Source organism: Fopius arisanus, unplaced genomic scaffold, assembly GCF_000806365.1.
Source record: "Fopius arisanus strain USDA-PBARC FA_bdor unplaced genomic scaffold, ASM80636v1 scaffold00255, whole genome shotgun sequence".
Taxonomy (NCBI): Eukaryota; Metazoa; Arthropoda; class Insecta; order Hymenoptera; family Braconidae; genus Fopius; species Fopius arisanus.
Genome location: NW_011887994.1, coordinates 15,698 through 37,918, shown reverse-complemented (window position 1 = coordinate 37,918; position 22,221 = coordinate 15,698). Strand labels below are relative to the sequence as shown.

The 22,221-nt window shown below is 34.8% G+C and overlaps 1 protein-coding gene across 2 annotated transcripts; it reads left to right on the top strand.

The window, feature by feature from the left end:
- Positions 1-1,406: 1,406 nt before the first annotated feature.
- On the top strand, positions 1,407-20,734 carry crc (bZIP transcription factor crc). Of its 2 annotated transcripts, XM_011314956.1 has the most exons (3): positions 1,407-1,555; positions 2,318-2,638; positions 18,887-20,734. In XM_011314956.1, the coding sequence occupies exons 2-3, from the start codon at positions 2,416-2,418 to the stop codon at positions 19,777-19,779; spliced, it is 1,116 nt and encodes a 371-aa protein (XP_011313258.1). In that variant the 5' UTR covers positions 1,407-1,555; positions 2,318-2,415; the 3' UTR covers positions 19,780-20,734. The 2 variants fall into 2 exon arrangements, with proteins under 2 accessions (XP_011313258.1, XP_011313259.1); XM_011314957.1 differs by lacking the exons at positions 1,407-1,555; positions 2,318-2,638 and adding an exon at positions 3,542-4,420.
- Positions 20,735-22,221: the final 1,487 nt, after the last annotated feature.

The following is a 22,221-nucleotide window of genomic DNA, read 5'->3' as shown; positions in this document are numbered from 1 at the left end:
TCGGAGCGCTGAGAAAAGGGTTTGTATTGCTTACTCTTTCTTGAGCATTCACATGTTCTCGACAACCACATGATCTCGAGAAATCGTCCATTCCGAGAATCAACGGACAGAGTATTGGGAGCAAAGGAGAATGAGAGCGCAAAAAGACAAATCCTCCACCGCTCCCGAACTAAAGTTGCACCTCATTCGATACTACATAATCGCGAAAGATTTTTTTTAATACATCAATATCAAGGTCAGTTTGTTTTTTTATTAAAACAAAATTCTACCTTTTCTTCTCTTGGAAGAAATGGACGAATTATATCTTTTAAAAATATACTCAACTTGTTTGTCCGCGAATTGAAGTATGGAGAAGGCAATGCTCGAAATTAAAACAAAGCTCGTATCGTTTTTAAAATGCTCAGTTGAATTCTGTTCTTTAGTAGAGCAACATCACTCCATCCGACGAGCTTCATAATTCTTCACTTGGAGATTTTTGTTGGCGTTTTTTTATTTATAGTTATTGTATCTCGATAGTCTCTGCGAAAGGTTTATCCGCTGTAAAACGGGCCAATTTAAAACACAATCTTCATTCTTTTGGACGGTATGTAGTCCCACTTAATTGATTGCATTGCGCACGGATAGCTAAACTTAGTATAGAATATAGGAGTAACATGGAAAACCATCGGAAAAACCATGTCAGTAGAGGCGGTTCTCTATTACCACCCTCCCGCTCATCGGTGCCTGGTGAAAAGTTCATTCCTGAATTGAAAGTTTAGCTCGCCCTAAAAGGTAAACTATGCAAACGTCGCTTACCGTTTTTCTCAGACAGATACTTATTGTTTCATCTATTATTTAATGCATTTGACGGGACAAATCGTTTTTTAAGAATGCTGTTCTTTTCTACAGGCGAACTTTTATTTTTTTACTGCTAAATTCCCAATTTATTGATTATATATTTCTTACTATTCAAAGTTTTAACTCAACGTCACGCCTCTCTAGTGCGCTTCTCTAGTGTACATATTTCTACCAGTCTGTAACTTGAGGTGTCTTTGAGTTACTTCGAGATTATGAAACGATTTCGGGCTAACTGTACCCAGACCAAAAAGTTGAGTCTATTTTTGCCCATTCTGCTGACCAGTCGATAGTGTAGGAAGAACAGAACTGTTATCGATAGGGGGTATGACTAATTTAGACAGTAATTTGATTATTTACAAGCTTCCCAATTGTATGGAATTTTGCAAATCACTGCGTGGTAACAGAATTTGTTTTTTTTTATAATTGATCCAATTTTCAACTCTTTTTTTAATTCTGTGACTATTCCATAAATCTATGCCTACATCACCTCTTTGTCCCCCTCCACGATGCAGAGAAATTTCCCCTGAAATCACGTGACCCCAAATCAGCAGACGCCCGATCCTTTGCTTATGCGCTGCACTCGTTCATTCGCCTTGTATGAAACACCGAAACAAGACGTTTAGATTCATTCAACTGCTCTTACTACGGTGAAGATGGATTTCTAGTCGGGACCCGGCTTGCACACGCGAGTGTGCCAATACAAAAACTAAAAAATGGAGTAAGTCAATAACTTTATATTGTTTTTTATACTAAATCAACTTTGTATAGCGTTTGGGCTTGACAGAATTCGGTGAGCCGATACAGCATTCACTCTGACCACCGTCCGCCATTTTGTAATTCATTGTCTTCCAAGCGTTAGAGTGACGAATCATAAATTATTCAGGAAAAAAATAAAATTCTCTTATTTCCGTTGGAAAAAATAAAAATTCGAGTGGTCTTTATTTGAGTGATCTTTATTTTTGTGTTAAAACTGGAAGGGGGATGATAACTTGCCTCGTGACGTCATAAAACATTGCATCATAAAGGTTAATAGGAGATAAAATAGAAAGTAGAAGCAATCTATTAAAATTATTCTTTATTTTTTTAAATATTATTTCATTGCATCATTACATGTATTTTAGAAAATTGAGATAATTTCCGAATACTGTTATAGAAGATCTATTCGCCCCGTTTGGTTTATTTGTTATACAATAATGTCATTATGCGCTAAACGTAATAATCAAAGAATGAGATAATTTATAAAATTTGATATCCAAATAGCAAAACTGATGACTGTTTACTGCGTACTTGAACAGTTGCATTTAAATTTTTCAAATCAAATATGTGTATGTATTTATGAATGATAATAACAATAAAGAAAGTTGGAGAATTAAGAATAACAAACCGTGCGTGTGCTACTCATATCTTTACTGTCAACTACCGAATAATTTTTTCTGGCATGATATAATTGAGTTATGATTTACTTAATTATGATTTTCAGGGCCACAATGGCGCTCATTACGAGCTACGTCTTAACGACGCCGCAATCAACTTTAATAACCTTGTCATTGTTAAACCAAGAGAAAAAACACCGTAGCCATGTCCTACGAATCTTGGTTATGGAAAGTAGAGCCGGTGTCTCCAAGTGGGACATCGACTGGCGATACTGAAGATGAACGATTTTACGCTGATGACAAATCATCATTATCATCATCATCAATTATAAATGATTCCATTGACACGGCTCTGTACGATGAAACACCATCACGTGCCCAAGTTGCAACGAAATTGCTCGAAGAATTGGATGAATACATCAAGGAAGGTAAATCATGCTTCACACGGTCATTCTTTTATTAAAATTTAAATACTTTTCAAGTTAAGCACAAAACCATCTGCATAATACTCAGACATCGATCAACGGATAATTTTCCCAATATTTTAGAAAGGGAGTTTCGTTGAAAAAAAAAACGTTTTTTCTCACAAATTACGACACACGAAAGAAGATTGTGTAATTATTAACTGTAACCTGCTCTAAAAATGATTATGACAATCTTGCTTTCCTTCCAATAATCATAATGTCTATATAGCTCATTTACGTCAAGAATAATAATAATAATTTATGCTAGAAGGGCTGAAAAGTGTTTCCGGAACGTATTTTTCTCCAAATCCGCGGCGAAGGCGCAGATTGAGATCAAGTATGTTGCTAAAATGCTGTTCAGAGCGTGTGGCATATGTTACTTTAAGTTACAAGCTTAGGACGGGCTGAGTGACATAAAACAGACATATACAATAAAATTGTTTTTCATTTTTTTGAAAGTTCTAAGAATTTTTTGCGACATTTTCCTATACAGTGCGATATGATCGATTGAAATGAAAAAAAAATAGTAATAATCTAATTCATTGAATTTGTAAAAAAAAAACAGCGAAATTGTTCGATAATTGTCGGGAAAAATATTGAAACATCGATAAATAACGATAATGATAATAATATGGCAAGTGGTCAACCTCCACCAAGTCAACTTGCCTCTCCCGGTTAAAAATCTCGAAGCGAAGGAGGGAAAGTTCAAAGATAAGTAAAAGCTGGGTTTCTATGTAGCACGGGTCAAGAGAATAAACTACATGTCTGCGAACGTGTTAAAACTCGTTCGATCCCCTCCAGATTTCCATGCCACCCCTTCTCCTAATCATTAGCCTCCTCAAGTTAATCAAGAGCCACAGCGCTACCAGTTGAATTGTGTCAGTGCGAACGCGGAGTTGTACAACTTAATTATTCTCACATTCTTCAGTAAACTGACATTGTATCGTTGCTTGAGACTACAAAATTGAGTTAAAAATTGTGATGAATTGAATTCCATTTGACGAATTGAACAACAACGTATCAAAAGATTAATCCATTATTTGATTACTTAAAAATATTCCTACAAATTAATTGCTGGACTCAATTGCGTGGTTTCCAAATATTCTAAAGTACTACTAATTTAAATTATCTCCATCTTGGTAAATTTGAAATAATCAGAAGTGATCACGAGTTGTTGAAAGAAAGATTACAACATCCACTAATCTGCCAGAAAGTGACACTTATAATTTATAGGACAAAGTCTAATATTTCTAAATGCTAACTTGAGTCAGTACAAAAATTCACAATAAATATTGAGATAGAAATCCGTGATACTGGCATCATTAAAGCATCACCGTTTCTGGAAATCATCTAAATGTTGGAATGTACTAATGTTGTATCGTAGTATGCAGTTCGCGTATCGTTACACGTGGAATCGAGAAATTATTGTGAATTCCCAAAAATTGGTGAAAAGACGCTGACTAAAATATTCAAGAGTGGAGACGTACAACGGTTAAGTGGTGAATTATTGAAACGCGCCAAAGTGACCTTGTACAACACAACCGAAGATAACCACCGACAACAGCTAAATTTTCCAGTATAAGAATCATCGATTGATAAATTTGTTGTTTTTCATTTTCTTATTTTGAATCACATTTTTTTCTTCCTTAATTCTACGGTAACAAGAAATCGTTTTATAGTATTTTGTTAGAGTAGTATCTATAAAATCCATCGATCAACGAGTGATAATGGCAATTTGTTATGCTGGTAGGTTTCCATTATATATACCCCCACTACCTATTCATTTTTAGTTGTAGGAAACTTTTACATGCTTAGTGACTCATGAATACACATGGTGGAAGTACATATTGATTTGATAAGAATTTCGTAAAGAAAAACGCCGAGATAATTTTTTCTGATAACGCGAGGATGAGTGAGAGAGGGCGGGAGGGGGGGGGGGGGGGGGGTGAGTTGATGGAGTTCGACGTTTTTTTGGAAATTACACGCATGTCTGAAATTAGTAGATCCAGAACAATTCCACAATTGATAGAATAATTAAAGATTTTTCAACAGGAAAAAATTGATAATTATCATTACCTACTTGTCGTTTATCTTGATATAACAAAAAAATTAACTATTGAATTTGGGGAAATCTCTTTCATAGTTTACGAAGTTGTCTTCACGAAAAAAAAACTTTTAAGATTTTTTCTGAGAAATACTTGGCCTCCGAAAGAAGGCCTAAAATTTATTGACCTCAGCTATAACTAACAAATCAGACTATGGCCTCTACTCCTCTACCCCTTCACTTGTTCAGTTGGTATTATTTATCAGATTAGATTCTGAGTAAGAGAAAAGAGCGTGGTAAAATGTTTCGTGCGAATAAAATGTATTATCTCTTCTTTTTTTTTACGTGAATAGGTTCTCATTTTCATATACAGTGTTATTTCTGTATAAGGGCCATCTTTGTACAGTCCTAAAGGTTTAGCACTGGTTATCAAAATTTTAAGAAACTGGAGCGATTTCGTATAGCTTGAAACACTGTTTGGAACTGTTTAGACATTTTGAAATAATTCAATGAGTTAAAATTGACCAGAAGATTAAATATATGAGATTGTCGATGACGCGATTTTCATTAGGCTCTCGCATTGATGACTTCGTGCAGTAACTTGCAACCAATCTCATTAAAAATAAATGAGTAGATATCGTCGTAGAGGGTTAGTTTATCTACTGAACGTCTGTAACAAGTAATGAGTGAGTAACCTTTCTGATGTATTTGTATTTATTTAGTTAGTTTTATGAAAAAAATAAAGATTAATTACAATTTTTTTGTTATCTGATCCTGGAATAGTGTTGGTCTAGTGCATTAGTTTTGCCTCCGATCGAGCATGACAATGAGCACACCTCCCACTGAACTGGTTTAGCTGTATTAGCAATTTAATTATACCTCAGTGAATCAAGTAAAAAAGTAGAAAACCTGATTTTGTCTAATAGGAAATAATTTACGATAAACTGCTAGAATATTATGAATGCGCTGACTAAAGTACAAAATATTATTCAAAACTAATGATACATACAACGAAGTCAATGCTTATTGTAAGAAGGACAATGTGACTATGATTCTATTCATGTAAGCATGCAGATCATTTATTGAAAACTAGGTCGAGTAGGTGGACAATGGAAGATTGACTTTAGAACATTTTGGAAATCAATTGGTTACCAAAGAATTGTGAGAATTTTTTAATGGCGTTTCGAATTTTTCAAGTCCAAAATTATTTTCAATAAAATAATGATTTTTTTCCCAATGAATAAGTTGAGCATCCCGCGATGTTAACGGAAGCTTACTAAATGCTTCCAAAAGACAGGGTAACGAATTTCTATGAAAAACATCAAAGTCACACGTGTGCATATAGTGACAACCTGATATTAATAAATTTGGACGAAATTAGTAATCCTAGCCTTAATAGTCGCACATAGTATCTTATATGACACCGTTCCTTCGCGGTAGTAAAAACTTTCCAACGAACTGAATAATTAAAAATACTGTTCGATAATTATGATAATAAAACTCATCTTTGATGCATCTGTAGGTTACAGACCTTCAGCCGAAATGTTTCTTACGGCTTAGTGTCGAAATGTGCCACAATATATTTCCCTGACATGACATTTACTTTGTGTCTATTTTTGTTACTTTCAAACTCTTCTATTACTTTCAAAAATAGTGTTATATATTTTCAGAAACCTTCACTTAACACTTCGACTGGTGGCTATTTCTTGGAAAAAAAGTTGTAGTTGTTCTTAGAGAGGCCAGTTCAACACTAGAAAAATGATTTTTTGTTGTCGTGAATTTCTCCTCCAAAATCCGCTTTTTCCTGAACCTCCAGTGAAAAAGTGCATAATTGTTCCGTAATATTTTACTGAATACTGTTTTGATGGGCACATTACGGAACAGGCACGTAATTTTTATGAAATTTTTCTCTCAGTCTAACAATAGGTTCCTAAAATCGATTGTAACATTTGAACATTCTACTTCATATGACGAATTAGGTTATTCGCTTTGTTCTCGAACCGCCAAACCGAAAAAACCTCACGAATAAGGACCAATTTAAAATTAAATAAGATTAGACGTTTTTGAACTCCTGCTCCTCTGGATAACTATCGGGAATAGACAAACTTTTAGATATAATTTGATAACGTATGAAAATATTCTTTAGAACATGATAGGCACGGAGAAGCATCAAAGGAGCTTCTGATTAGGGATCTTTGTAAGAAACCTGTAGCCTCTCTAAGCTTTTCTCTCAATGAGTTCAATTAAAATATTTTACGTTGATTACTAAGTTCGGTCAGAAGGTTTCTCTCTAAATTTGAACCCATTTTTTTTTGCTTAATTTTTCAAAAATTTTCTCAGAGGGTATGAAAATATTGAATGAAATTGAATTGCACTCTTCCTGGTCGTCATTACATAGTTATATGTAAGGCATAGGCGGTCAAACAGATTGACTACATATGATTCCAATTCCCATTTGTGCACAAGATCTGCATTGAATTGATAAATTTTTTTTCAATCGTCTGACGTCAAATAAAAATTTGCTTGGATGCTTGAGATTCGAATAATGTTGATCATTGATTATCATTCTTGATGGCCTTGACAACTTTTCTAATATTTTACTGAATAAGGTATGCCTTTTTTAAAATCAAATGTTCAGGCATGTTTGAATTTAACCAGATTTTTTAGTTTCCCTCCTGAAATTGTTCGACATTCATCAAATAATAACCGGATGGCGAAGAAAATTGATAAAAGATGGTAGGATATCAGTTCTTCAGTAACTACGCCCTGAAGTTTGTTTGTGAAGAAACACATAATGTATGAAGATTTTTTGTGCTCCCAGCGATTTCTTTGGACTGCCTCTTTAGATTTTTATTTCACTAATTATTGACGCGCACTTTCCCAGGTAGGAAAGTACAAATGACCCACCTTGGTCCAAGACTGGCGGCGTCCAGGCCCTCCAGGCTTTTGGGGCTCAATACCCAGCCAGATCCCGCCCCAGCCCCAGTCGAAACCTGGGATGATAACGCCCGGCTTAATTTCATATTTAATTAATTAAATGAATTATGGATGGCATGTGGATGCAGCGGGGTTGACTGTACCCATAAGCTTATATGACGAAGTATGGATTCAGTAGAACAAAAATAAGAATGATGGATCGTGACTCAAGATTGGCAAAACAATGGCAGTCAGGTTGCCAATTGTTACTGAAAATTATACCAAAAAAAAGTGATTAATGCATCTTATGCTCATTTCCCTATTAATTATACCTTAATTCATAAATTCTAACTCAACAAAGCTTGAAGAAACCGATATTATTAATTTAAAAACGACCCACAATCACTTGAACTCGGAATACTTTGCATATACTAAATCTACGATCTAGCCACTAGACTATCGCAGGATTCCTATAGTTAGAAATGAAAATCTGCATATGAATTTCATTGACTTTTTATTTACAATGGTGTTATATTTATTTAATATTTATTATTATTGTTATTGTAACGTGCGGGGTTTTGTCGTCCGCCTTTAATCAGTCGCTTTCCGACCCAATTCCTTTGGTAACTACCCTCGTTACGGGCTCACGGAGGATTCGTCCATTCAGGAATGTTTAGAGAAAGGTTCACCGGGTTTCTTCTAGTAACCGAACACTACTTCTCATTAGATAAATATAATCAACACTACTGTATATACTTGCATAAAATCAAACTAAAATTTGATTCGGTTTCGCTCGCGGTAGTAAGATTTTTGGTGAGAAGTGTTCATCCGTTCAAGTCCAGTTCTTTCCGGACTCTAATAAGCTGAGGGGCCTCAGAGTCGCTTCAGGTCCTCAAAATGTTTACGTAGGCATTCTCACTGTTTTTGCACTCATACTCTTTTACATTTTCATTAACAATAGTCAAAAAACAATCCAACTATCTTCAAATGGAAGCAGCACGCATGTGACACCGTGAGACTGCTTACCCAGCTCCATCCACGTAATGAAACCGTATGAATATTTCAACACCTCACATTATTCAATTTTATTTATTTTCTATATTCATCTTTTATTGTTTAGCGCTGCACTTTTGATTTATTCATAATATGACTATTGTGAAGTTGATAGTCAGATCAGAACAGAGTATGGAATATTATAATTATTATGTTACCATTATTTTATTGTGTCACTGTTCCCTTGGCTGAAGCTCGCCGGCCAAACTTTGACCCAAAAACGGTTGCCGAGGCTTCGGGAAATTAAATTAAAATTAAAATTAATAAAATTTATAACATATTTCAAATTGAATAAAATATATATAATACATATATTTTATTCAGTTTAAATTTAATACTCAATGTATTTCAAATTGAAAAGGGTATTATTGAAAAGGATAGTAAAACGATGATACGAAATGTTATATGAATTTTTTTATTAAGGAAAATACAAAAATTTATAAAAAAACTACGAAATTAAATAATCTATATAATGCATTAGCAGGTCTATGATTGTTTTTTCATAATATTATTTGTAGTTGCAATCTTTCATAACCGAGGAGGTTATATGAGTTATCAAGAAAGCTTGATTGTGCTCCTTATTCCAAATGGGAAAAATGATAATATTCGGTTAAAAAGTTGACGATACGCTGCCTTATAGATTTAAATTTTCAATGGAATTTTCATTTTATGGCACTGATCATGAAAACAGAACAGGGTATGGAATCTAAGACTGACATATCTCGTAATGAGCTAATTATTAGAGAAAATGCATCATTATTTATGCCCGACGTTCAGGATACGGCCTGTGTAGATTGTAACTTATCATATGCATACAGAAACAACAGTTACATTGATTATTTGATTGAAAAAGTGATGCATAAATTTTATATTAGAGGGTATTATTATATAAATTTTTTCTTCTCGTATACCCTGTCGGATTCTTACGATTTGTTCCCTTGCCACCCTCAACCTCCTGTACCACACTTGCCGATGAGAATAGAAGATAAAAGTCAAATGGTAAGCAGGGAATTTTTTTCGTTATATTTCTCATAATTCCTTATCTGTAAATTAGGGATGTATACTCTCTAAGCATGAAAATTTGAAAATCACTATGGGAAATAATGCCAAGACTGGTGCGATGGATTATTTTTTTACTTGCGTCGTCGGCTCTATCCTCACCTCCCATTCTATCCTTAATTTCACACGTAACCGCATGGAAATATACTATTGTCGTGAAAAATTAGATTAACCTCCTTGAAGCGTAAAATATTATTGAGTGAATGTTTTTGTGATATTCATATTTTGGTAAATTCACTCCCTTTCCTCTGGTTCATAATTTTCATCTCATATAATTAGTAAGAAATTGGTGAAAATGCGTAATTTTAAATGGGAAAATCGACACGTGTTAAAAAAAGTCGGGCCGTAAAATCTTGAGATTTGGTAAGCACCGAATTCCTATTCTAAAAGGGACACGCTTGACACAATCGATTATCTCGAAAATCTCGAAATCATGAAGCCACCATTCCTTATTGGTTCACCTAAAATGGCGCGAGATTTCAAGAAGTCGTAACTCCCTTACAGAAATAGTTTCATAGCCGCGCGCAGGCGCGCGATACGGATTGGATTTTTAAAAAAACGGTCACAGATGTTTGTTTTCATTCTGCGTAAATCTGTTCTATCTGTCGGATAAGTACACGGAAAGAAAGATTCTTTGAAAATTACGTACCTGTTCCGTAGCGTGCGAGTCAAAACAGTATTCGGTAAAAATTACGGAACAGTTACGCATTTTTTCACTGAACGTTCCGTACTTTTTTGTGAACGTTCTGGACTTTTTTCGGCAAGTGCACTGAAAAAGTGCGTAACTGTTCCGTAATTTTTACTGAATATTGTTTTGACTGGCAGGTGACGCAACAGGCACGTAATTTTTAAAGAATTTTTCTCTCCATGTAGTGTCGATTCAGCTACTTAAATTCACTATCAACTCAACAAACACGTTTTGTTCCAAAATAGTCGTTTATGTACAATGAATTATTGAAATAGTGGGTAGAATCCCAAGCCGACATATAGAATGCCCTTCATTAGTGATTAATGAACAGAAAAACAACAACGTAGGAAGACACTTATAATGGAAAATTTCATAAGTTGTAAAAAACCACTTTTTACCTTTCTTCTAAGATATAAGTTTCCTCATAGATAGATAAATAAATAAATCGGGGAAGCAGTAAAAAAGTGACGTATATATTGTTATATTTTTTACTCGAAAGTGTAAGTAACTAGCACGACTAAATGTCGTTATCACTGCCATTATGCATATGCAGAACGAACGATTCAAATACCTGCCACTCCTTGTATTTATGAAGTTTTTCTCGAGCATATCCTTGGTCCCGCCTTCAACTTCATAAATAACTATTACAAATGACCGACAAGATTGTCAACAATGAAAATTCCACATTTATTAACTAATCAGCTAAAATATCCTTTCACTAACTGCATAATTATCGTAGAATTTGAACGTTCTAGATCAGATTTAAACAGAGAACGATTTTTATTTAATTGCGTAATTATTTCGTTACCATGAATTACGGATGAAAATATTTTGAAAAAAACGTTGTCTACCTCATCAAACCACTTCGAGGACATTTCTGTTAGCAATGATCATGAGTGTTTTCCATATTGTAACCGCTATCGATAATTTGTTTATCTTGCAAAGTGATCATGAGAAGTCCTTTCTGAAGTTGATCATATCTGTCTTCCAAAATTTATCTTTCAAGTTAAATATATACTAGCGCGAAACCTGTTCCCCTTGACATATCGACATCAGCGGATTGGGTAGTGGTTTCCTGGCACAGTAAGAGTACAGCAGTGCACTCCAGTACACTCTTTCTCTGCTAAATGACACTTTGGAAACTTCAATGATCAAAAAAACCATCCATTCATCGCAATATCATTTTGTTTGGCATTGTGTTTACTTTCACTGACAATTTTATGCTAAAAATTTTCTTCTTCAATCACTTACGAACATAAACCAATCGGGACCCAAAATTTACTCTATATAATCTATTAATAAGAGTATCTACTGAAAGTAGATTTACGGATATTCTTGAAATGCGCGTAAATTCGCATTTTTCTACTTCTTTTAGGAACGGGTAGCCGACTATTGGCTACGTTCTGGGGGTCAGTAGACCTATTAGACACTATCAGATGACACCTTTACAATTATACGATTTTTCCAAATTTGACCAACGCTTTTTGATCAATTCATTATTAAATCAACAATTTTCTAATATTGAGCGAGCGAATTCAATTCCAGATGAAAATTCCGCTCAAAAGCTGAGAATTAGCATTGCCGGCCATGTAGAAGGTAGCGAAGTACACATGTGAAAAGGATTTTTCGGATTCAAGACGGAATAATGTGAAATCGTAAGGGAGTGTGACTAACGTAATAATATCTTTTCCGGAAAATTTAAACAGTTATTATTGATACGTACGAAATCGTTGGAATAATCGGATGAAAAACAATCAAATGCCTTATTGTAGTGAAGTGCCACTCAATCTAAAAACTAACCACAGCTCTATACACGGAGAGAAAAATACTGGAAAAAATACGTAAAAAGTTCCGTAACAATTCATATGTGAAAGGTAAACGTGGGGCGAAATGTAAAATCGGAAAAAGTGTCGATCATTGAGAACATTTTATCACTCGGTCGGTAAAAAGTCACCTTTAGAGGTAGAAAAATTACGGTACTCAGTTCCGTAAATTTTTAAGGGACTGGAAAGTACGATTCTAACCTCGCTTCACTCAGTTAGATCGCAGTTTCCAATTCCTACGAGAATAAAATATCGTGAATATATATAAAATACTTTACTCTCTAGAAGTACAATATACTAAATATCCTTCCGACAATAATAATTTGCCGGGTGGCGTGATCCCAACTTAGACAATGATTCGCAATCGGGTATGATCAACAGTCGTACCCCAAACGCTTTCTAGGAATTTTTCAATTCGGTCACATGAAAATTACGGTACGTCACGTAAAATTTGAATGAAACTGGATAATTTTTACGTTACTCGGAATAATTTTGCCGGAACTGTGGTAAATTTTACAAGTCCTTAAGAAATTACGTGACAGTCACGTAAATTTTCCAGAGCAAATAAAATTTACTGTTCGTCTCTGATTTCTTCCCAAATTCTCCAGTAAAAAGCAAGGAAATGACACTCCAGCCCACGATTACGTGATTAGTCACGTAATTTTTCCTATGTTTTTCTCTCCTTGTAGCCATACGAATTTTTTTTACGACGATAGAAGCCATTAAACTTCCGGACACTTTCGAAAAGGATATTAAGGTGCAGCTGCGTATAAAGAAAAAGTATTGATAGAATGGTTAAAAATCAAGTTAACCCGTTAAGGCCGCCATGAACTATCTATAGAACATGACCTTTATTTGGAATTTAATCTTGTTGGCCTAAAATATGTAAAAACCAAGAATTAAATTTGTGCTAGGAAACCACTTCAAGGATTATAAAAATAATAATGTTTAACAAAAAGGAAAAAGTGTTGAAGAGAGAAAAGTGTAAATCGAGATATTGTCTCAAAGGGATCTTCCAAAAAACAAGCATTATATCAGTCACCATGAAGGGGGATAAAAATACATTTGACAGTTAATAACGATATAGGACAAAATGGACTGACAAAATGTTGTAACCGATGATAAAATGCATATTTTTCATTATTTTTCTGTGAGTTTGGTCGTTCCTTTGATATCAATATCTAGATTTTCGCACATTAATAATTTGTCCTTTCCTTTTGACCGATTTTGGAATTTTCTAATTTTGTTTAACCCTTGATGTAAAATGGTCTGAAACGTAAAAATATAAGATTTGACAACCCTGTGTGTATGTGCGCATGGTCAACTTCGAGTATTTTTTAAGAAAATCAAACGAATAAACAGCTAGAAGTATCCCGAGAAAGGTGAAATTTAGTCAAATTATAGGTATTACTATTCAACTATGTTTGTGCCGAAATTCAGCTTGATCGGGCCTGCCGTTTTTCATAAACTGCCATTTATTTCTGAATCATTTTTTAATTTTTCACGTCTCATAATGTTCGTTTCGATGCACTCCATCTTAATCAATCAGAATATGTATACCGTATATATTTTAGCAATATATTCGATCAAAGTCCACACCTTCGGTGCGGATTTCGATAAAATACGTTGCTAAAATACTTTTCAGACCGTGTAGCATAAATGCCCAAATAACAAAAAAAGTAAAAACCCATCTGTGGCCAAAATATGACATTCCTAGAAATTAAAAAAGACTCGGAAAACGTGAAAGAAAACGCCAAGAAAAGTGATACGACTCGATTGAAAGGATTCAGTAATGAAAATAAAAAATCAGTAGAGGCAGGATCAACTTACTTGTCCCAGTTTTATTCATAGGATAATGCTAAAATGAAATTTGATTAATATTTCAAAGTGACCGAAGATAATCTCTGGTTCTAACTCTAGTTCTTGGGAAGAACCGCACCAAGTAAGTTGATGCTGCCTCTACTGATTTTTTATTTTCATTATTGAATCCTTTCAATCAAGTCATATCATTTCTCTCGGCTTTTTCTTTTACATTTGCCGAGTTTTTTAAATTTGTAGAAACATCATATTTTGGCCAAAGACGTCTTTGCGGAATCAATTAAGTAAGACTTTTACTTGTCACAGTTTTCTTTACAAAAAAAAAACCAGTTTTTGTTATTTTGACAGATTTCACGAATTTTTTCATATGTAAAAAATTATTTTCACGTTTTCCAAATTTTTATTACCGACATCACGTTTTAACTTTATTTGAAGTATCTTATTTGCATATTTTTTTTACATAATGCACAATATTTTTTAATAATTTGAAAAATCTCCTTTCATGTATCTATGAGATTGAATCAATTTTTTTTAAATTTGAAATCTCGAAATTCTTACTTTAATTAACCTTCAAAATTGACTTCAATAACGGGTGTAATAACTTACCTAAATAAGTCAAGAACTGCGATTAATTTTCGAACGAAAGACAAATTTAATATTCGTTACCATAAAGTACACAAACATAACAATAGAACTCAATAAGGAACAAAATCTGAGGGAAGAAATAAAACATTCTCCTCTTTTTCCCTGTCACAATTCAACGGTTTGAATGGTTTGACTACACTGATTAGGCCAGTAAAACAAGACTCGCGTTTATACTTGATACCACCCAAAAAGTCCTGGCAGGCTGAAATTGCACTAAAATGTAGAGAAAATTCCCCTGATCATCATATCAAAAATGTGCATCTACACGTTCAGCAGATGCTTGATTATTTAAAAACTAATGGAAAAATGAGGGCAAACGCCAAAAAACTACACTGGATTGATTTGTCTAATCCTATCGGAAAAATAAAAGTATCCAGAGGTTGGGCTGACCCAATTCTTTAAATTGCACGTAGAAGCAATGTTCCCAAGCTCTTCGTTATTTTTCATTTAATTTTTTAACACGATTTGGACCAAAAAGTCCCAAATAATCAGCTGATCACGTATCACGTATGCCTGGTTCGCGCGTCGCTGGACGCACTGGACAGAGCATTTCAAACTCCTGCGCATCCCGCGTATACCCAAGAGCGGCGCGCGCAACGGGGGGCCGGGCATACACAATCAGCTGATTATTTGGGTCTTTTTGTGCTCAACGATGTTAAAAATTAATTTAAAAATAGTAGTAGGATTAGGAACATTACTTCGACTAGAAATTTGAAGAATTAGATCAGCCCAACCTCTGAATATTTTTATCTTTTCGATAGAATTAGATCAATTAATTCAGTACAGTTTTTTGGCGTTCACTCCAACTTTTTAATTAATTTTTAATTAATTAAGCACATTTCTGCTGAACGTGTGGGTGCACATTTGTAATATCATGATGAGGGGAATTTTCTCCACATTTTGGTATAATTTCAGCCTGCCCGGACTTTTTGAGGTGGTTAAGGTCCAATTTGACTGGCCTAGATGGCAACATCTCAACGCCAAATTTGACCTTGGTTAGGTTGGATCGAATTGCTGCCAACTCAGTGACTTCAATGTAACCGACAGTTAATAGAAATCGGGAAAATACTGAAATGTAACCGTTTCTATTAGAAGAAACTTATATCAATGAAAAGCGTGAGGACGATTTATATGATGTAACTCTGCACAGATTGCATGTAACTAGTGACTTTGTATTTTATGGATTGAATACGATTTGAACGTAGTGGAAGGGATAGTTGTGTCGTGCTAGATACATGGTAGCTCTCGGCCTCATTTGTTGGACAGAGATGAGATTTTTACTTGGCCGATACGCTACTGCGCATCTCGCTTACTATTATTCCTCTAGGGACTGGAAACTCGCTTCGCTGGGTTAGAACCGTACTTTCCAGTCCCTACGAGAATAAAATATCGTGTGCCTCACGGTAATAAAGTATTGTCTGACTCGTGTGATTATAACCCTCGCTTTCAGCTCGGATTATAAATTCTGATTTCGTCAGAAAATTCTTTATTCCCTACAGGCACAATATACGATTTCGCAACGTGACCGGGCTAACGAAATTTTTTTGAAAAAAAATTGAAAAAATTACAATATTTCGAAAATTTAGTGAAAAACGGTATACATATTCTGATTGATTGAGATAGAGTATATCGAGAAAAATATTTTGAGACGTGAAAATTTGAAATGTTTTGCATAGTTTTCGAGATATTTGCGAAAAATAGTTCAGAACCTTTTTTCTTTTGCGGCCGTGTGGCATATGTTACTTTATGTTACGAAGTCCAACTAACCGAGTTTTTTTATTGCCCATTTATTCACATCGGAGCCGACGGCGTTTTGAAAATTTATTCATCACCTTGTAATTTGGCATTAAGTTTACGCGTGTATAAAATTATTTTTTCCAGACTGGTGCCTGAAAATAGTATTTTTCACGCCTACGACGGAAAAAGTGAATCACTTTTTTTCCCCGTGGCTATGATACTATTTTATGTCATTCTGGTCGAAAATGCGGTTTTATCCGAGCAAAGCGAGGTTAGAGACACGCTTTACATTTCGCTTTACGCGATGACATAAACACTATTTTGTGAACGCTACGCTATACACGTCCAACAAATCGCGGTGGCCTGTGCCTGAACAATTTTTTTTTTAATCCACGCCGTAGAAAACATATTACTCTTCCTCACATACTTGCCATGTCGGTGTTGCATCTGACGAGATCTGTAGATGATCTGTTTTCCATAGCTAGGCCTTAAAATAACTATTCTTTAGGCTAACAAGATTAATTCAAATTCGAACTAAAGGTCAAACGAAAAATACTCGATGCGAATCTTAAATTAGAATATTAAGGTAGTACTTGTAGTATATCATGAGTCAAGCTAGAATACTGATGACATTGATTAGCGCAGTAGTTTGGCTGGACAACATTGCTCAACGGCTTGCACGCGTGTGTGAATCGTCGAAAGATAATAAAATTAATAACCATTGTTTTGACCCATCCAGGCTTCAAAAAATTTAACTCAGTCATTTTTACATTAAAGTCTATCTGTATATCAATTTTCATGAAGACCTCATCGCTGCTTCCATATACGGGAGTACCGTCACTGTCCCAGTTGATGCACGCCGAAGGACAACTCGTTGAAAAATTCCTTATCATTTCATTTTTTTTGGGCGAAAATGTAACTGCAAATTTGAAAATCATTCCCAGTATCTTCGGAACAGAGAAGCACACAAAAAAACAAAGAAAACGTAGAAGTTTATTGAATTAAGGCCCGGGTGGACTACCTATAGAACGTCATCTTTTGTTCAAATTTTATCTTTCTAGCCTAAAATACATAAAAATTTGGGATAAGTTTTGAGGTCACGAAAATCACTGGATTTGGCATGAAAAAATAATGAAAAAAAAGAGGAAAAAATTTTGAAGGGCGCTAAAGAGCAATATTTATGAAAAGGGATTTTCCAGGTTTACAAAAAAATAATGAAAAATCTGCAGCATTTGATTGCCTGTAGCTGCATTCAATTCAGTGGAGGGTTTGGTTTGTGTGGTGAATACTTGACATACATGCTACATATTTTTCATTATTTTTTTGTAAACCTGGAAAATCCCTTTTCATAAATATCGCTCTTTAGCGCCCTTCAAAATTTTTTCCTCTTTTTTTTCATTATTTTTTTATGCCAACTCCAGTGATTTTCGTGACCTCAAAACTTATCCCAAATTTTTATGTATTTTAGGTTAAAAAGATAAAATTTAAATAAAAGATGACGCTCGATAGATAGTCCACCCGGCCCTTAATGGAAAAATAAATGAGAGCCTCTATGTCCCATGTCCCTCATGTACGGGAGTACCGTACAATATCAATATCAATTTTATACTTACATTTTATTGTTTAACCCTTATGCAACCTGAGGCGATTTTAACCACTACACGTTCCACAACATTGATTAGACAGGAAATCTGAGACAGCTCTCAAGAAAAATGATTTTTCCAACTTTTCAGCGGGTCGTTTGATTTGGAGGAAGCTTGCAACTGATAACAAAATAATTCCGCTTGTTGATTCGCAGAAAATATTGCACGTTTATGATGCCGCGAGTTTAATTTATTACAAATTGTCTCGCGAGAGCGCACTGCGTCTACGAATCGGGACTCGTGCATGAATTGGGACAGTGACGGTACTATCTTAAGCATATTATCGAAAAGGGAACGAAAGATTATTTAGACTGCATTGTGGGCATTTTACAATTTTGGATCTTTTGGCAGATTTTTGGTAAATATATTGCTAGATTGCTAAAAATGTAATTTTTTTATTTTGAAAAAAAGTGGAATGCCAGCAATAACCACTTAATAACAGATCGTCAATGTGTATAAAAATAGACAATTACTTTGACGTAAATATACGATTCTTTTTTATTGAGATTTAACACTTTTTACTAATATAATGCGTCAAATTCTATTTTCTTTTCCCCAATGAGAAATTTTATCTTTGTGTTGTTTCTGCTAGTACGTAACTGTGACTTAGTATTGCCACAAAGTACGTGCATCAACGTATTTTTGAGTGCAATGTTTCTGTTACGGTTTCATTTTGCTATTATATTATCAATAAGGTCGGAGACTTCATACCACAATGTTTGATTGTAATTAGGTATATAATTTTGCAAGTTTAATTGACTTAAACATTTTTTTTTTCATTCACAGAACCCTTTTCTGACTGGTTAGAGGAAAAAGTTGAGTTCTTGTTTGAAGAAATTCCGACTCCAGAATGTGGCCAAAAACCAACTCCCACCTACTCTCAAAAACAGGAGACTACCCAATCCATGCTGCAGGAGTTCGAAATAGTTCTGGGAGATGTGGAAGCCTGTCACCAGATCTATCCCGCAATTTCCCATCTAACCCCCCCTCAGACTCCACCTCACGAGACCCCGCAAAAATTCATGGGATTTGACAATCAACTAGTCTATTATCAGACAAGCAAATCGCACGTGATTCCGAACACCACAATTACTCAGAAAATACTCCCCGCCACTCCATCCATCAAGTCGGACTCCTATTTGGAGCAGATTTCTGGAGTCTGGAACGCTGAAAATGTTTCTCTAATGCCTTTATCCACTAATGTAAGTGGAGATGTGGCTAACGAGCTCGCAGAAATGGATGAATATGTTCGATCCTGTGCTGAAGACCTGTCCCCATCGACTCCGTCAAGCTCGTACACTAGTTCTAACAGCTATTTGTCCTCCGAAGATTCTAATGATCCTGACTGGGCGATTCCCACCACCTCTTCCGGTAGCTTGCAAGACTCTTCCTTCAGTAAACAACATGGCCAACGGATTAATTCTAAAAATCGAAAAAAGCCTTACTCAAAGCCCAATATTGAAGACAAAAAAGTCAGGAAGAAGGAACAGAACAAGAATGCAGCTACTAGATATCGTCAGAAGAAGAAGGCTGAAATTAAGGAGATTGTTGGAGAAGAGCAGGAATTGGTTGAGTACAATGAAAAGCTGCAGGATCAAGTTAAAGAGGTGACCAGGGAAATTGGTTATCTTAAGCGACTCATGAGAGATCTCTTCAAAGCAAAAGGGCTCATAAATTAATTAGTACACATGTCTATCAATTTTTCATTATTTACATGCTGGCAGGTCGATAAAAAAAACGTTTCGATGGTATTGTTTCAAAAAATCTATCCATTTAGTTACTGCATTGATTAGTTTTGATTAAGGATAACTCCTGAGGTAATTTAGAAATTGTTGAAGCTGTCTCCAAACACATTTCATATTCCTTTATTACCATAGATATATGTAATTCACAATAATTAATAGTTCAATAGAATTTTCTTTATTATCAATGTCGACTGTTGTCAAAGAGTTAATGATCTTTCATTAATGTTTGCAATAAAACGGGCAAATTGATTTTGAAAAAGTTTCAATAATTTCGAATGGCGTTCGTTAATCTTTGAAATGAGGGAAGACGCATTGAAACCGTATCGTTTATACAAGAAATATCGAAAATTTAGAATACTTCGCTTTGCTATCATTATTCCATGCTAATTCAATAATGAAAAAAACTTGATTCTTTGTTGCTTCAACTTAACTTACCTCCTTTTTTCTTTCGTTTGCCTTTATTCATTAATACAAAGATTAATCTCCTCATTATTTGCCCTTGGTGTTACCTTCGGTGGAGGCTGTAGGGTCACTTGTCTACGATTTCAAACAGTGCTCGTGAGGAAAGTGGATGCAAGTGAGAGAGGGGAACGTATCCATTTTGATATAGTTAAAAACGTATTAACGATTTTACTCAGCATAATTAATATAGCAACGTAATAGTTTGTTGTTTTATCGAACCGAGTGACAATGGAACCAATTTTAGTAATCGCATCGTCTTCATTTATCCATCATTGTAATCATCAAAAAGGTAGGAGATCTGTCTCACTTTAGTGAACCAATGTTGTCTTTGTTGCAATAAAGTGAAAAGGTCTTTTGCAACCGCAAGTCTCTCCATTCCAACTTTTATTTTAATGCAATTTATATGTACACTGTCTTTACTTTCATTTTTCTGTATGCAATTATTATAATTATGTATTTTATGAAATTCAATAAAAGATTGAAATTACTCGATGTGCTAAGTGTCTTTTTGTTTCTTAGCTTTATTATCGTTTAAATTCAATGTTTGAATATCCGGCATGGCACCAATTATAGTCTAAAACAGACATGGGCAGAGTGAGAACCTTGGGAGCCCGGACCATAAAACCTTATTATTCCCCAGGGACTGGAAAGTACTATTCAAACCTCGCTTCGCTCGGTTCGATCGCAGTTTCCAGTCCTTACGAGAATAAAACATTGTATAACTCAAGGAAATAAAGTATTTTCTGACTCATTTGATTATAACCCTCCCGTTATAAACTCACATTTCGTCAGAAAATACTTTAATCCCTAGAGCAGGCATGGGCAAAGTGCGCTCAATCAGCTCACCTAGCTCCCAACGCCAATTAGGCCAATGAGTATAAAAGAATGGATCCTAATGCATTGTGCAGGTAGTCGGAGGGGCGAGACCGCGAGGCTTGAGTCAGAGTGGGGGTATCGTTATGTCAGTCAAAAATAGGAATATATTTGTCGCTGTATTTTGCATTGTTGAAAAATATCAATTAATTATTTTTTTCTTCATATGAACTTCCGCATGAAATTCCCGTGAATAAATGACTCGGAACTGAATATTTCGGCAGCAAATGAATTGAAAAACACTGGTGAAAAGATTGTTTAATTTTTGTTAATATTTTTTGAATATTGCCTAAACGGTATTAAAAAAATTTTAAAGATTTTTGACCTTGAAAAAGCACAAAGAAACAGGGAATTTGGATTCTATCATTTCATGTCTTGCTGACTTTTTTTCATTATGTCGATCCTACTGTTAAACATTTGAAAATGCATCCATTTCTGGTTAATAAAGAACATGAATAATTACTGCAAAAAACATAAAAATAATTAGCTGCAGAGAGTGATCAAGCAAATTCAATTAAAAAATACACACAGATTAAAAAATGTGTGATCTGGCCGACAATTGTGGGGTAAGTGTCTGCCAGACAATTATTTGGGATGTGTTCCAATATGAGTATTGAAAGAATAAATAGATTAATACCAAAAATGAAGTTAAAAGAATTCGTTCATACGAATCATTTCAGAGAAATTTCCTTGCAGAACTTTTATGGTAACACCGTTTTGAGTTATCTTCTTTGGCTCATATATTGGCAAAAAATAAGAAAAATAGGTCGAAATGTAAGAAAAAATACCATTCATTTCAAACCCAGTGCTTTCTGTGGGAAGAGTGAAAACAAGTATTTTTCACAAAATTCTCACCTGGCTCGCCACATTCAGTCTGTTCTTTCGGAGTGATAGATTAAATGATACACAAGTGTATTCAACTACCAAGTACCCGTGCAGATTTTTCCTATAATATCTTTTTTCTTTAATATTTATAAAGTATCTCTTTTATTTTTCATTTCATCAGTTTATCAGTGCGTGGTGATGGAGTCTCTGGGTAAG